The 17,448-nt window shown below is 41.6% G+C and overlaps 1 protein-coding gene across 1 annotated transcript in view; it reads right to left on the minus strand.

Annotated features, from left to right (window-relative positions):
• The window catches only part of TRAPPC9 (trafficking protein particle complex 9), a 586,383-nt gene that overhangs the window by 419,860 nt on the left and 149,075 nt on the right, over positions 1-17,448 (minus strand). The window contains exon 11 of the mRNA XM_021706983.1: positions 8,241-8,386. Within this exon, the coding sequence (XP_021562658.1) occupies positions 8,241-8,386 (146 nt within the window). The remainder of the gene's footprint in view (positions 1-8,240; positions 8,387-17,448) is intronic.

Consider the following 17,448-nt stretch of genomic DNA (forward strand, 5'->3'; position numbering starts at 1 on the left):
AACCAATTGTGCTGCCCAACAAAAGAGGATTGGATTTTTAAAATGTTGTACATATACATGATGGAATATTATGCAGCCATAAAGAAGGACAAAATCATAAACTTCACAGCAACTTGGACGGACTTAGAGTCTATAATACTGAGTGATCTATCACAGAAACAAAGAACTGAGTATCACATGTTCTCATTCATAAGTGAACTTTGAACAATTATCAGAATACTATAAGAAAAGGATTGTAGAGCTGGGCTCGGTGGCTCAGCCTGTAATCCCGCGCTTTGGGAGGCTGAGGTGAGTGGATTGCCTGAGCCCACAGGTTCAAGACTCGCCAGGGCAACTTGGCAAGACCTCAGCTCTACAATAAATCAAAAAATTAGCTCGGCATGATAGCGTGCACCTGTAGTTCCAGCTACTTGGAAGGCTGAGGCTGAAGGATGGCTGGAGCCCAGCAGGTGGAGGCTGCGGTGGCCAGGAGTGGCCACTGCACTCCAGTCTGGGTGACAGAGTGAGACTCCAACTCAAAAAAAAAAAAAAGAAAGAAAGAAAGAAAAGGATTGTCAGTAGTGGGAAATTGCCAAGGGGTGGGATTGGCAGTTGTGGGATTCTGCCGAGGGCGGTGGGTGGGGAGGCGTACCTCATCAACAAGGGTACCTGCATAACGAACATTTGTATACTCAACCCTAAATTATACCCCCACATCTTTAAAATAAAAAACTTAAAATTAAAAAAAAAAAAAGACAGCCGAGCTCGGTGGCTCAGCCTATAATCCTGCACTTTGGGAGGCTGAGGTGAGTTGATTGCCTGAGTCCGCAGGTTCAAGACCTGCCTGGGCAACTTGGCGAGACCTCATCTCTACAATAAATCAAAAAATCAGCCGGGTATGGTAGTATGTGCCTGTAATTCCAGCTACTCGGAAGGCTGAGGTGGAAGGATCAGCGGAGCCCAGCAGGTCGAGGCTGCAGTGGCCGGGAGCGGCCACTGTACTCAGTCTGGGTTACAGAGTGAGACTCTAACTCAAAAAACAAAAAAAAAAGAAAAAGAAAAGAAAAGAAATAGTCCGGGCACGGTAGCTCAAGCCTGTAATCCCAGCACTTTGGGAGGCCGAGTTGAGGGGATTGCCTGAGCCCACGGGTTCGGGAACAGCCTAGGCAACTTGGTGAGACTTCATCTCTACAATAAATCAAAAAATTAGCCAGGTGTGGTAGTGTGTGCCTGTAGTTCTGGCTACTTATAAGGCTGAGGTGGAAGGATCAATCGCCTGAGTCCAGCAGGTCAACACTGGGGTGGCTGTGAGCATGCCACTGCACTCCAGCTTGGGTGACAAAGTGAGACACCAACTCAAAAAAAAAAAAAAAGAAAGAAAGTCTCTTTCATTTGTTTAAAAAAAAAAACACAGAATGGGCAAAAGATATCAACAGACACTTCTCAAGAGAAGACATACAAGCAGCCAACAGATATGTGAAAAAAATGCTCAGCCTCAGTAGTCATCAAAGAAACACAAATTAAAACTACACGGAGATACCACCTAACACCAGTCAGGATGGCCATCCTCAATAACTCAAAAAACAACAAATGCCAGAGAGGATGCAGGGAAAAGGGAACATTTCTACACTGTTGGTTAGAGTGTAAACGAGTACAACCTCTGTGGAAAATAGTGTGGCAATTCCTAAAAGATCTAAAAACTGACCTCCCATATGACCCTGCAATCCCCCTACTGGGAATATACTCTAAGAAATCACTCTATGAAAAAGGTACCTGCACACACATTTATTGCAGCATTATTCACACCTGTACATATATGTTTATGCAGCATTATTCACAATAGCAAAACATGGAACCAACTGTACTGCCCATCAAAAGAGGACTGGATTTTTAAAATGTGGTACACATATACGATGGACTGTTACACAGTCATAAAGAAAGACAAAATAGCTTCCCAGCACTTTGGGAAGCCAAGGCAAAAGGATTGCCTGAGCCCACAGGTTCAAAGACCAGCCTGGGCAACTTGGCAAGACCTCATCTCTACAATAAATCAAAAAGTTAGCTGGGTGTGATAGTGCACACCTGTAGTTTTGGTTACTTGGAAGGCTGAGGTGAAAGTATCACCTGAGCCCAGTGGTTTGATGCTGGGGTGGCTGTGAGCATACCACTGCACTTCAGTCTGGGCGATGGAGTGAGACATTGACTAAAAAAAAAAAAAAAAAGGACAAAATTATTAACTTCGCAGCAACTTGGAAGGACTTAGAGTCTATAATACTGAGTGATCTATCACAGAAACAAAGAATCAAGTATCACAGCTTCTCACTCATAAGTGGGCCTTGAACAACTATCACAATACTACAAGAAAGAGATTGCCAGTAGTGGAAAACTGCCAGGGGAGGGCAGGAGCAGGAATGGCAATAGTGGGAAACCGTCAGGGGAGGAGGGGATACACCTCATCAACAAGGGTACCTGCATAATGAACATTTGTATACCTAACCCTGAATTGTACCCCAAATATTTAAAATTTAAAATAAAAAATAAAATAAAATAAAAAAAGAAAGAAGTGCTATGACCACTAAAAAGACACAGAATGGCACACTGGATAAAAAACCATGACCCGGTAATTTTCTGCATCCTGGAAATTCATTTTACCACGATGGATGCATACAGACTCAAAGTTAGAGGACAGAAAATGAACTTCCAGACAAATGGATCACAAAAGAAGGCAGGAGTTGCAATCTTAATATCAGACAAAACAACCTTTAATCTATCAAAAATCTAAAAGGAGACGGAAGGGCACTACATAATGATAAAAGGTTCAATTCATCAATAAGAAATAATCATCCTAAACATATATCCATCCAACTCAGGAGCACCAGCATTTATAAAGCAACTACTAAATAAACAAAAAAAAGACAATGATTCTAACATTATTACAGCTAGGGACTTAAATACCCCACTAACAGCGATAAATAGATCATCAAAGCAAAAAATCAACAAAGAGATTCAGATCCTCAACTTGACACTTGACCAAATGGATTTAATAGTTACCTACAAAACACCACCCCCCCCACAGAATATACATTCTACTCATCAACACATGGAACATACTTTAAGACCGATCACATTCTCCACCATAAATCAAACATAAACAAATTTCTTAAGATCAAAATACTGCCATGCACCTTCTCAGACCACAATAGAATAAATAAAAATATCAACACCAACAAAACTCCCCGAAAACACAAAAAGACATGGATGCTAAACAGCATGACATTGAACAACAACTGAGTCAACACAGAAATCAAAACAGAAATTAAAAGATTCCTGGAAACAAATGAAAATGAAGAAGCATCTTACCAAAACCTCTGGGATGCCATGAAAACAGTTCTAAGAGGGGAATTTATATCTCTACAAATACACAGCAAAAAAATGGAAAGACCACAAGTTAACAGCCTAACAAATTACCTAAGGGAGTTAGAAAGACAAGACCACCAATACCTCAATTTTAGCAGAAGAATCTAGATCACCAAAGTAAAAGCCCAAATAACAGGACATAGAACACAAAAATGTCATAGAAAAAAATCAACAAAACAAAAAGCTTGTTCTTTGAAAGAATAAACAAGATTGATGGACCCCTAGCCAGAATGACCAAGGAAAAGAGAGAAAAAAAACCAAATAAATACAATCAGATATGCAAAAGATCAAATCACAACTGACCCCAAAGAAATACGAAAGATTATCAGAGATTACTATGCACACCTATATGGAAACAAACTTGAAAACCTAAATGAAATGGAGGATTTTCTGACATCACACAACTTCCCAAGGTTGAAACAAGAAGACACTGAAACACTAAATAGACCAATAACAACCCAGAAAATTGAGTCTATCATAAGAAAACTACCTACATTAAAAAAAAAACTCTCTGGACCAGACAACTTTCCAGTAGAATTCTACAAAACATACAAGGAGGAGCTGATACCAACCCTATTGAAAGTATTCCAGGCAATTGAGAAAAACAGAATTCTCCCCAAATCATTTTACAAAGCTAACATCACACAATACCCAAACCGGGAAAAAATCCAACAAAAAAAGAGAACTACAGGCCAATAACCCTAATGAACATAGATGCAAAATTCTCAACAAGATTCTAGCAAATTGGATCTAACAACACATCTCAAAAGTCATCCACCATGACCAAGTAGGCTTCATCCCTGAGATGCAGAGCTGGTTCAACATTCCCAAGACCATAAATGTAATTAAATACATCAACAGATGTAAAAACAAGAACCACATAATTATATCATTAGGTGCAGAAAAAGATTTTGATAAGATCCACCATCCCTTCTTAATAAAAAACCCTTGAACACCTAGGCATAGAAAGAGCATACCTCAAAACAGTTAAGTTCCTTCTACGATAAACCCACAGCCAGCATATTACTAAATGGACAGAAACTGGAAGCATTTCCCCTGAAAACTAGAACAAGACAAGGCTACCTACTCTCACCCCTCCTGCTCAACATTGTGTTAGATGTCCTAGTTATAGCAATTAGACAAAAGAAGGATATCAAGGGTAACCAAATAGCAAAGGAGGAAGTTAAATTATCCCTCTTTGCTGACAATATGATCCTATGCCTCAAAAATTCAAGAGAATCTGTCAAAAACTTCCAAGTACTGATAAAAGACTTTGGCAAGGTCTCGGGGTATAAAATAAATGTGCAAAAGACAGTTACATTCTTATATACCAACAACAAACAGGCAGAGAAGTAAATAAAAAGCACAACCTCATTCACAATAATCACAAAAATAAAATAAAATACCTCGGCACCTTCCAAACCAGAGAAGTCAAAGACCCCTACAATGAAAGCCACAAAACACTGCTCAAAGAAATCCAAGAAGACACAAACAAATGGAAAAATGTTCCATACTCATGACTTGGAAGAATCAACATTGTTAAAATGTCCATTCTACCAAAGGCAATCTACAGATTCAGGGCAATACCATTAAATTACCAATATCATTCCTCTCAGACCTGGAAATGACAATACAGAAATTTTTATGGAAACATAAACAACCTTTCAGACCTGGAAATGACAATACAGAAATTTTTATGGAAACATAAACAACCACAAATAGCCAAAACAATCCTTAGCAAAAGAAACAAAGCAGCAAGTATCACACTTCCAGACTTTAAACTTTACTATAAGACTACATAATCAAATAGCTTGGTATTGGTACAAGAACAGGCATATGGACAAATGGAACAGGATAGAGATTCTGGAAGCAAAACCTCAATTTCTCAACCAACTCATCTTTGACAAAGCTTCCACCAACAACCACTGGGGAGAAGAGAACCTATTTAGTAAATGGTGCTGGGAAAACTGGCTGATCACATTCCGAAGATTGAAACAGGACCCCTACCTAGCACCATACACAAAAATCAACTCTAAATGGATCAAAGACCTAAACGTAAAACCTCAAACAATAAGAAACAGAAAGCGCAGGAGATATTCTTACAGAAATCAGAGTAGGCAACCAATCCCTGATCAAAACCCCAAAAGCCCATGTCATAAGAGATAAGACAGACAAGCGGGACCTCATTAAAGGTGAAAGTCTTCTGTAAAGCAAAAGAAACCATCAAGAGAGCAGGGAGACAGTCCACAGAATGGGAAAACAATATTTGCCTACTATATATCTGATAAAGGCCTAATATCCAGGATCTACAAGGAACTTAACCATGCCAAAAGAAAAAAAACAAGCAGCCCCATTAAAAAGTGGGCAAAAGATATGAATAGACACTTCTCAAAGAAGATATACAGCAGCAAACAGACACATGAAAAAGTGCTCAGCCTCACTAATCATCTGAGAAATGCAAATCAAAACCACATTGAGATACCACTTAACCCCAGTAAGAATGGCTATCATTAATAAAACAAACAACACTGTATACTTAATCCTGAATTGTACCCCACATCTTTAAAATAAAATAAAATAATTTTTAAAAAATAAATAAGTGTAATAAAACAACAGATGCTGGCGAGAATGTGGAGAAAAGAGAACACTTCTACACTGCTGGTGGGAATGCAAACTAGTTCAACCTCTATGGAAAGCAGTGTGGTGATTTCTAAAAGAACTAGAAATTGACCTTCCATAAGACCCAGTAATCCCCCCTACTGGGAATATACCCAAAAGAACTTAAATCATTCTACAAAAGATACCTGTGCACGCATGTTTTTTGCAGCACTATTCACAATAGCAAAAACATGAGACCAACTGTGCTACCCACCGAAACTGGACTGGATAAAAAAATGTGATACACACACACACACACACACACACACACACACGATGGAATATTATACAGCCATAAAGAAGGACAAACAAAGCTGGGCTCGGTGCCTCAGCCTGTAATCCCACGCCTTTGGGAGGCTGAGGTGAGTGGATTGCCTGAGCCCGCAGGTTTGAGACCCGCCTGGGCAACTTGGCGAGACCTCATCTCTACAATAAATCAAAAACTAGCCGGGTGTGGTAGCGCACGCCTGTAGTTCCAGCTACTTGGAAGGCTGAAGCGGAAGGATTGCTGGAGCCCAGCAGGTCGAGGCTGCGGTGGCCAGCAGTGGCCACTGCACTCCAGTCTGGGCGACAGAGTGAGACTCCAACTCAAAAAAAAAAAAAGAAAAAAGAAGGACCAACATATGAACTTCGCAGCAACTGGGATGGATTTAGAGTCTATCATACTCAGTGACCTATTACAGAAACAATGATCTGACTACCATATGTTCTCACTCATAAGTGGACCCTGAACGTTTACAGAAAGCACTAAGAAAGAGAATGGCAGTAGCAGGATACTGGCCAGGGTGCAGGTGGAAACACAACTTCAATAAGGGTATGTGATCTCAAACCAGGCAAAGTGGGGACCAAAGGGAGGTCCAAACTTTACCTGTATGATGTCTACTTTTATACCTGATCCTGAATTGTACTCCACATCTTTCAAATAAAAGAAAGGGGGGGAAGAGAAAGAAAAAAAGAAAGAAAAAGAGAAAGAAAAAAAGACTACGAAGAGAAACCCAGGCAGCACAGGTAGAGGAGGATGGGAGGAGTGGCCTGTAAAGTGCTGGAATCAGAGAACCCTCTAAGAAGGGGACATCAGAAAAGAGGCCAAAACAATGTGACAGCAAGTGAGCCAACAACAGCCAGGGGATGAGTTCCAGGCAGAGGGAACAGCAATATAAAAGCCCTGAGCCTGACCTGGCCCTGCTCACACAGCGCCTGCAGTCCATGATGAGGGTATGGGAGGTCTTGTAAGTGCAACAGGAAGTTTATCTCCTGGAAAGAAGAGCATCGCAGAAGGAGGAGTTGGAATGCCTTTTTTGTAAAATAGGAATATAGAAATTAAGAGTAGAAATAGAGATGGAAAAAGAAAAATGCTGAATATCAAAAGCAGAGTACAAAAGTTCCATGGGTCTCTACTTATACTCTTAGGAAGAAATCGGCAGTCACCAAGCAAAGCCCGCTTCCAAACCCTTGAGATTTGTCACCGCAATATGCAGGCTTGATCAGCAGTGATTGCCAATGACCAGCAACCACAATCTCAAAAGCAAGGGGCCCTTGGGTTTGTCTTTGTGGCAGAGAGGGAGGCAGAACCTAGTGTCACCGCCAGGCTTCGTAAAGGATGCCGAGGGACAGTGTAAGTGGAACCCATCGAGCCCTGGGTCTGCTACAGGAAGGACATGGGAAGGTCTGGGCTGGGAAGTGGTCAAGAACTTAGACACAGAAAAAGCACAGGAGAAATTTCCAAGAATGAGAGTGTCCCATTCCCAACACAGCTCAATCCCAGGACTATCTAACCTAATCACCTGTGTTCACAAGAGAAAATAATAGAAGGACCTCATCCCCTAGGCAATACTGAACATAATTCAACCCTCAATCTTTCTTTGATGATTCAGAAATCACATCAGACCTTGGAAAGTCACTCTAATCTCCAATTAACGCTCTTCTGTAGTTCACATAAGGATCAAATAACAGAAGTCTTTCTGGTTCCTAGAACTTCTACAAAATCACCTTATATGAAATAGGCTTTTTAAAAATCAGATCTGCCTAAGGCAGCAAACCAAATAAACATACATGAGAGTATATACACACACACACATGCATGTGTGTGTACACGCATGACTGAATTGACCTGAAATTCCATTCTGAAAAATCTAAAAAGGAAATCAGGGGCAGAGCACAGACAGAAAGCAGGATAAGTGTCCTACCTATTTTCTTGTTCCGCTCTTCTCCACGGTTGTGTGCAATAATCGGTGAATAGATGAAGGGACTTTTGGTCGACATGTTCTGACCCAGCAAGCTTTTCATTTTGTGTGGCCGGAGGCTAGCAGGAAGGTTCAACAGTTTCACACGCCTGTTGTTTCAAACGGAACACAGATACTTCAACTGCCTTGTTAGCTTGGTTTCAGGATAAATACTACCAAATATTATGTGTTAGAAAAACAGTAAATCAGTCAAAATAAAAGATAAACTCAAAGAAGGAAAAAGCACTCAAATTCAGCAGGACAAAGCAGAAGAATGCTTCATGTAGTAATTCAGGACTATCCTAGGGAGAAAAAAAGAGTTCCCCGGGGCTCTGGGAGTGGCCATTTCCCTCTGTGGGCTGTGAATTGGGCCCAGAGATGGTTGAAATCTCACTGCACTACTTACCAGCTGTATGCCTTTGGGCAAGTGCCTTGCCTTTGCTAAAGCTTCAGTTCCTTGTCTATAAAATGCAGTTAGAGTCACCAACCTCCCCCAAGGAACTGTGAAGGATTCAGTGAAATGCTCCTGGCACAGTATCCACTGCTCAGCACAGACTGGCTCTTTTCTCTCTGCCTCTCCCTTTCCTGATGGGCCTGTCCACAGCAAGTGGAAGTCAGACCATGATCCATGGGATGAGAAGGCACCACATCAGAAGGTTAACAGACCCTCTGCTTTATTTACACCACTTCTCCAGCAGCATAATCTGTATCTTGCTTTCCCAGTTGTGGATATCTGCTAATTCACACTCATGCTCAAATTCATCCAGCTAGCACTTACTGAAAATGTACTAATCCATGGAGCCTAAGCATATGCAGGCACTGTGCTAACCACTTCCTTTTCATATTATCTCAATTGAACATCACAACCACCTTCTTAGTCTGGGTACTATTACTATTGTCTCCACATTATCAATAAAGAAATTGGCACAAATAGTTGTGATTAAGCACACTGCCCAAAATCCACAGCCGGAAATTGGCGATTGGAGACACTATGCTCTTAAACCACAGCACTTTAAGACCTCTCTCGTGACCAGTTTGGCAAGATGGTAACCTGGAATATTCCTAGACCTGGGACTGAAAGGACAAGGAGTGGGGGTGGGGAAGACTGGAAGTTTGTCAGTGACACTTACTGACCATGTTTTGATGTGCTCCCCAACCCCCACCTCCCAGACTCTGTGCTAGAAGGTAAGGCCAGGTGAGTAACCCTGGCCAGCGGGTTGTATGGAAACCACACGGGTCCTCTGAGACAAAGTACTTTAAAGTTCTGTGCCAGCCTCCAGCAATCTCCTTCCACCATGTGGCAACCCTGCAAGCCAGATGCTGAGAAGGTAAAGCACAGGATGAAAGTGACCTGAAGCACTGAGCAACCTCAGGGAGGTCAGCCACCCTGGAAAACTGCCCAACTGGCATGGAACTTGTGTGAGACATAAACCTTTGTTGCAGCAAATCAGGATTTTAGGATTTATCTTTTGCCACACCATAGCCTAATCTATATTAAGTAATAAAGACAGTCTTATAGTATCCACGAAATCACTATCTCTCAAATCTGGAAGGGATCTCAGACATCTAGTGTAATCCTCTCCTATATAAAGCATTCCTACACTCTCAACAAACTGTCCCTGTCAACTTCCCACACCCCAGCCCTGGGAGAGTCTGGGTCACATGTATGATTCTCATCCAGAGCCCACAAGAATCCAAGGTAGCACGTAGTGCTTATAAACCAACATTCTTTAAACCAAGGATTATATCCAACATGCTTTGACTCTCTTCTCTTTGTTTGTACCCCTTCATTATGCCCTTATCATGTAGAATCAGAATCATTTAATTTTTTATCTGTTAAAACTCAGATACACTAGGACTGTATCTGTCTTTAGCTGCAGAACTAATAAGATTGTATTTGGCCTATGAAGCTGCCAACAGTAAAGCAGAATTTCAGGGATTAAGTGTCCAAGACAAGGATTATTTTGACAGACTCCATTTGGAAACTGTTAACATTTTAAAAACCTGACTTCCCTCAGTATACTATAGCCGACTGGGATCATGCAAAGCGACAGTGGAACACTAATTAGGAAAGTGATATAAAACAAATTGGTTGAGAGGAATGAAAAAAGAAACAACACACTTCTTGTTTCTTAGTTTTTAATTCATCAACCATATTTACAAGGGAAACATATCTAAGAACTCATTGGATATCTCTTTTTTTTTTAGTTGGAGTCTCACTCTGTCGCCCAGACTGGAGTGCAGTGGCCGCTCCCGGCCACTGCAGCCTCGCCTGCTGGGCTCCGGCGATCCTTCCGCCTCAGCCTTCCGAGTAGCCGGAATTACAGGCACGCGCTACCTCGCCCGGCTGACTTTTTGATTTATTGAAGAGATGAGGTCTCCCTGCCCAGGCGGGTCTCGAACCCACGGGCTCAGGCAATCCACTCACCTCAGCCTCCCAAAGGCGCAGGATTACAGACTGAGCCACCGAGCCCGGCTGGATATCTCTTAACAGATGGGAAATGACAAATCTGGCCTCAACTGCCCATATTTGGAACAATGTGGAGGTCACTTGTTCCAAGTCCTGGCATGATTGAACTAGCTGAAAAGGGCAACCATTTTGGCCAGGTTAGCAAAGCAGAACCACTCCATTCCTACTCCTGAATATTACTTGAAAGGAGGTACCTAAAGAAACCTAGAATAAACTTAGTTTAGCATAGTCTTTTTGCCTCAGCATGGCCATTTTTCCTTAGACTTTACCCCTGACATGCTTTGAATCTAGCACAGGTTAGACATAGATAAATTTCCAACAGATAGGTTTTAGGAAGCATTCAGACATTCAACTGCAGGTCAAGCAGCCTACCCCACCCCCTTGGCTAATCTCCATCAGATGCAAGACCAGGACAGCCCAACAGCCCAACCTTTCAATTCATAGTTTAGCATAATAATCTCTAGTAAACTTTCAGATAGGTTTCTTGTGGAGGCAGAAGATCAAAGATCACCCCTTGGCTGGTCAAAGTTATAGAAATGATAATATGACCACCTTTTGGTCAAGGAGTTTGTGGATCACAACGCAAACATCTAATAAGTCTCTTGCAGCAAAAATGCCTCCCCTTGTCTCCCCCATTCTAGCCCACCAGCATGGCAGCAGTCATGTTACTAATGTACCCATCTGCCTGCTGTCTATCACCTGATGTCAGTACCTGTGCTTATCTGCCCCTTCATCATGGAGCAGACCACCACCCAATCACCTTAATGACCTTCCCCTATCTGAGGGAAATGGTTAAAAGGACTCAACTACAAGCAGCCATTTGCCATTGCCACGACCACTGCCATCAGCATTGCCTTACTAGACTCTGGTGTGGCCATGTGCTCATTGAGCTATGGCTGTCGCCATGTTTCCTGGCTTTAGTCCCCTTCACTATATTGAGGAGGTGAATCTCCTCTTTATTTCTCTCTCTGATTTACTTTTAAATAAAATATCTTTTTAAACCTAACTTTTGTGCAATTCTTTGCATCTTTTTCATGGCATCGGATCACACACCAGACACCCTACACCCCCAGTAAGCCTGATTTAACATTCTGGAGGCCCAGCTGGGAGTGTGACCCTAACACTACTATCCTTTTCTTACCATCTCCAAACAATTCTAGTTTAGTAAATTCTTGAGGAAGATTACAGCTTGGCCATTACACCATGTATAAGAGAAAATTCTGGACATTGGTGTGAACCTGGTGAGAACACGGAGGCTGCATCCTGATTGGTATCTGGGACCCTGATAAACTGCCCTGAATTGGGGCCTCTAAACTTTTTTTTTTTTTTTTTTTTTAGTCAGGGGTCTCACTCTATTGTCCAAACTGGAGTGCAGTGGCATGATCACAGCCTTGATCTCCTGGGCTCAGATGATTCTTCCATACTGACCACCCAAAGAGTTGAGGTTACAGGTGTGAGCTACCACACCCAGCCTAAACTCCTTTTTTAATAAAAGCCTGTAATCTCCTCAAATAGTATAATTAACTTAAAAGTTTAAGTCTTAAAAGCATCAACTAGGCACAGTAGTTCACACTTGTAACCCTAGCACGTTGGGAGTCCGAGAAAGGAGAATTACTTGAGCCCAAGAATTTAAGATCAGCCTGGACAATAAAGCAAGAACTCATCTATCCAAAAAAAAATTTTTTTTAAGTAGCCAGGCATGGTGGAGCCTGTAGTCCCAGCTACCTAGAAGGCTGAGGTGGAAGAATCACCTGAGCCTAGGAGTTCGAGGCTGCAGTGAGCTGTGATCATGCAACTGCACTCCGGCCTGGGCAACAGAGTGAGATACCAATTAAAAAAAAAAAAAAGTTGTAAAAGCATCAAATTACTCAAAGCTCACTCTGATGGGAGGATTTTGAACTTTATCAATTTAAATACCTTCATAAATTCTAGAGCTCTTCCCCAGGTTGAAAGAGCTCAATATTAGTACATAAAAAAAAAAATTAATCCCCCTCAATTAAAGACTCATTGGTTAACTAGAAATGGCACCTGAATTCTAATCTAATATCTTCTTCAATAATCCATCATTCACAGTGTGTTCATAATCTAAATGACTATTTGGGACCTAATATTCTACTGCTGGCAGTTGTATACACACTTTATCACTTTTCTGGAGAATTCTGTAAGTAATAAAAGAAGACTGCTTACAGTTTTTCATTGAACTGAGCTCTGCTTTAACTCTGGACAATGGTACCTGTATATGAGATCATCCTTGACCATTACTGAATCCCTGGCATTTAGCATAGGGTCAGGCACATCTTGAACATTCAGTAAAGATTTGATTAATTGAATTTTGAAACATAATTAAAGTAAGGATGTATTCTGGCTCCTTTTTTTATTAGTTGCATCATAATTACTTGAAACCACTTTTGGATGAGCCTCGTTCATGTTCCCATGCTACAGAGAACAAGTAAGTACTTTCCTGTAAATTGCTAAAATAGTTTTATTGTTCAAAACTGAGAAAGACATCAACAGAAAAGAAAATGGCTCTGAGAGTCGATAGTAAATTCACTTATAGCTTACAATTCTACATAGCAAGTTTGATAATTTACTCACTAATGTAGATATTTTTCAACCAATTAATTTTGTAACACTAACAGGGAGCTTAAGTTTTCAAATGTACATATTACTGAGCTCTTCCTATGTCCATAGGGGCTGACTTACAATGCTTGACTTAAAATTTTTTTAATTAAACTGAAAAAGTCCGTGTTTCCTGGTATAGGACTTTGAGGCATTTGGTTGACATATTAGATAGTTCTAGACTTATTTTCTAAGGAAAAACCTTGGCCTAGTTCATAGCTACTGCAAGGCCTCCTTTTAGGTGGAGATCAGGAGCAAAGATTTAGGAAGGGGGGACAATCCTACATTCAGTATGGACACTTAATCACTATATACAGATTCACTTAGGACCTGCCATGGACCATACACTGAGAGAGCACCAACAACATAGGCCTTCACCTCTCAATGAGCATCTGGTGATGTTGTTCACCTACCATCTCTTTTTGAGGCCTAATAATATAACTGCATTCTCTACTATCTAACTCCTGCCAAAAGTTCACTCATGAGAAATCACATTCATAAAGGGATGCTTGATGTCTCAGCAGTTCATCCATTATTCTAGATACTCTCAACTGGGTGGCTGCAGCAAGCCGGGCGATAGAGGACCACATTGTTTTGTCCTCTGGGAGAGCTGGGTTTATTCTACCGTACACTGGCATCAAGGCCTCAATTTGCACTAATGAATGCTAACAGAAAAACAGCATATGAAACCTACTTAGATCTTTGTGGGAATGTTGTTGAGGATATTAATATGTCACAATGTTCCTCTTTAAGAGAATCTACAAAAAAAGTGTCCTGCCTCACTATTATGAAGAGGTTTATTTCCCCAGTGTGACTGTTAAGTGTTTGTTTAGGAAAGACAGAGGCTCTGGTAGACAATTGTTTCCTTTCTATTAGTTACATTAGAATCATGCTTTTTTCCCATCTCCAGCCATCATGTAGGACCTTATGATTCCCAGGTACTAACAAACCCATCGCTTTATTTTCCTATTCCTATTCCTCTGGTTACTTTAACTATTTTTAACACAATACTTATATGAGCTGCCTTGAATGTTTTATGAAATAAGGCAAAATATGTACCTGAATCATAATTACTTGAAAGCATTTTGGGGTGACTACAGTCCATGCTAGACTAAGAGCCTAAGGACAAGCTTATTTACTGATCAAAACAGATCAAAACATGTCCTTTCCCTTTCCCTCCCACCTTAACAATTCAGTCCTGAAGCCATGAGGGAGGGCAGAGTAGGCAGGCATATGCACAGGACCAGCATGGGGAGGTAGAGTCCACGTAGGGCAAAGAGGGCCGTGGGGGTGGGAAAAGCAATAGCCCAGAGAGCCACGCTCCACGTGGGGATAGGGATTAACAATGGGGACAACTGGTAACAAAGGGGATCGGTCAGATAAGTAACTGTATTAAGAATAATGAGAAACAGACCTCTCGTCAGGGAAGGAAGCTACACCTATGAGAAAACTAGACGGACCCTGCACTATTGGACTGGAATTGGAGGTATCCATGTGAACTCATGGTTTTTTAATATGTATAGATACAGAAATAAATACAGCCATTGTTGTATATAATATGTGTAGATAGACTGCCTAGTTCTATCCACTGAGAACAGTGGCCCCCTCAATAGCAATCAGCATGTACAACACCCACATTTTGCTTCTAAATCCCATCTTCCACTGAAGAACCAGGGCTCTGGAGAAATGGCTGACTGCAGGGCTGGGAGCAGGAAAAGCATAAAATAAGCCCAGGGCATTTTTCTGTGCCAGAAGAGAAGAAAGTGCTCGAAGAATGATGAGCACATGACACAGAAGCCAGATTGAGGGGGATCCGACTAGCCAAATCAGGTATAATTTGAACATCAGAATAATGATAAAAACGGGTTTTATCATTATACCAATTATACATCAACAATATATAATAGAGGCCAGGCAGGGTGGGTCACACCTGTAATCCCAGCACTTTAGGAGGCCAAACCAGGAGGATGACCTGAGTTTAGGAGTCCAAGTTTGCCGTGAACTATGATCACGCCACTGCACTCCAGCCTGGCTGACAGTGCAAGATCTGGTCTCTAAAAATAATGGTGATGATGATGATGATGATGATGGTAATAATATATAACAGGAAACCACGGATTCACAGTAAGATAGATAGGGAAAAAGAAAGGAAGAAAAGAAATCTGATGAGGAATAATATATTTACAGAGTTTCAATGCGCCCACCAAATGGCTACTAATTACAAAGGGGAAGCTAGGTGTGGTGGCTCGTGCCTATAATCCCAGCAAATTTGGGAGACCACACTGGGAGCATCGCTTGAGCCCAGGAGTACAAGACCAGCCTGGGCAACATTATGAGACTTCATCTCTACACAAATCAAAACAATTAGCCAGGTAAGATGGTGCATGCCTGCAGTCCCAACTACTCAAGAGGCTGAGGCAGAAAGGTCACAGAGTCCAGGAGCTTGAGGCTGCAGTAAGCCGTGATCATGCCACTGCACTCCAGCTTGGGTGACAAAATGAGACCCTGACTCAAAAAAATTTTTTACAAAAGAAAAAAGGAATAACTTTACAGTGAAGTCTGGGAGATATCACCTCAATCAACTAATGGGACAAACCAAGATCAAGCAGGTACTATCTGAAGAAGAAACAACGCTAAGACTACCTTCTAATAGAAAGGAACAGAGCATCACTTTTGTGATTATCTTACAAAGATGCATGACCTTGACCTAATTCATGAGGAAACACCACAGTCTACAAAATAACTGGCCTATAACCTTCAAAATTGCCAAGTCATGAACATCAAGGAAAGACTGAAGAGCTCTTCCAACTGACCGAGACTAAAGACATGGAGTCACAAAATCACATGTGAGATTCTTAAGTAGATGCTTTAGACATAAAGAGCATTACTGAACTACGGGCAAAACCTGACTGGGGTATGCAGACTTCATGGCAGGAACATATCAATGTTAAGATGCTAATTTTGATGGTCACATTGTGGTCACTAGGAGAAGGACCTTGTCAAGGATAACAACACCAGTTAGCACTTTAGACTCAAATGGGTCAAGAAAACACAGAGCCAGGCCAACCAGTGTCTCCCCAACATTTCCACATATGTGCCCAGAGAAAGTTGCTCTCTTCTTCAGAGGACACCAGTCTGAGATGATCTGAACCAAGATCTGTCTGTGGTCATGAAAGGCCTGCCCCATCGTAAGGAGGAAATTTCCCAACAAGGAAAGAGAACAGGACACAATACAAAGAGAAGTGAAGATAATAGGGTCTAAAAATTCCATTTTCACCAGATCAATTATGTCAGTCCTTAGATCCTTGAGGCCAACTCTCCCACAGTTCCTAGTTACATCAGGCAATAACTTTTCTTTTTTTCTTAAGCTAGTGTGAGTTAAGTTTTTATCACTTGCAATGGGAAGAGCCCCAACCAATTTATCAGGCAAATAATCATGGAGTTCCCGACCAGAGATCTAAGATTCACCAGCCTCAGCTCCCACACCTCTTCCACTCCCTGTTTAGCCATAAGGATTAGCAGATTCCTCAACCAATGGTGTTCTATGTTCACCAAAGGCAAGTCACTCTCCTCTTGCCTCCCTGCCCTTCCTCAAGCTGCTATCTGTACCCGGAAGACTCTCCCTGGCCTGTGACCCAGGTGACTCCAGATGTGTCTTCTCCAGGACCTCTTCCCCTCTCTGTCCCCTCACTGAACCAGCACCCTTCCTCTGTATACCTTACCCTCTATGCCAGTATTTCCTTCTGCACAGCATGTGAAATGTAACTTTAAGACTATTTGCTCACCTGCCTATCTTCCCCACTAGGTTGTAAGCATTCTAAAGCCAAAGGCTGTATCTTCTATCTCCCCAGCTGGACAACGTGTCTTGACAATTACGCTTCGTGAAATAAAGAATAATCCATTCCTTACTTTCCAAAATATAAAATATTGGGCACAGAGAGACCAAGCAAAATATATAACTTCTGACAGTGATTTGGTATCATCATTCTGATTAAAAAACAAAAACCATCATGTCTACAGCCAGGAGGGTAAACTCCTGGTGAGAGATTCATTTACCAGAGCCCACCAGTCCTCAATTTTCTG

Source organism: Carlito syrichta, unplaced genomic scaffold (genome assembly GCF_000164805.1).
Source record: "Carlito syrichta isolate Samal-C Ts95f unplaced genomic scaffold, Tarsius_syrichta-2.0.1 Scaffold316275, whole genome shotgun sequence".
Lineage (NCBI taxonomy): Eukaryota > Metazoa > Chordata > Mammalia > Primates > Tarsiidae > Carlito > Carlito syrichta.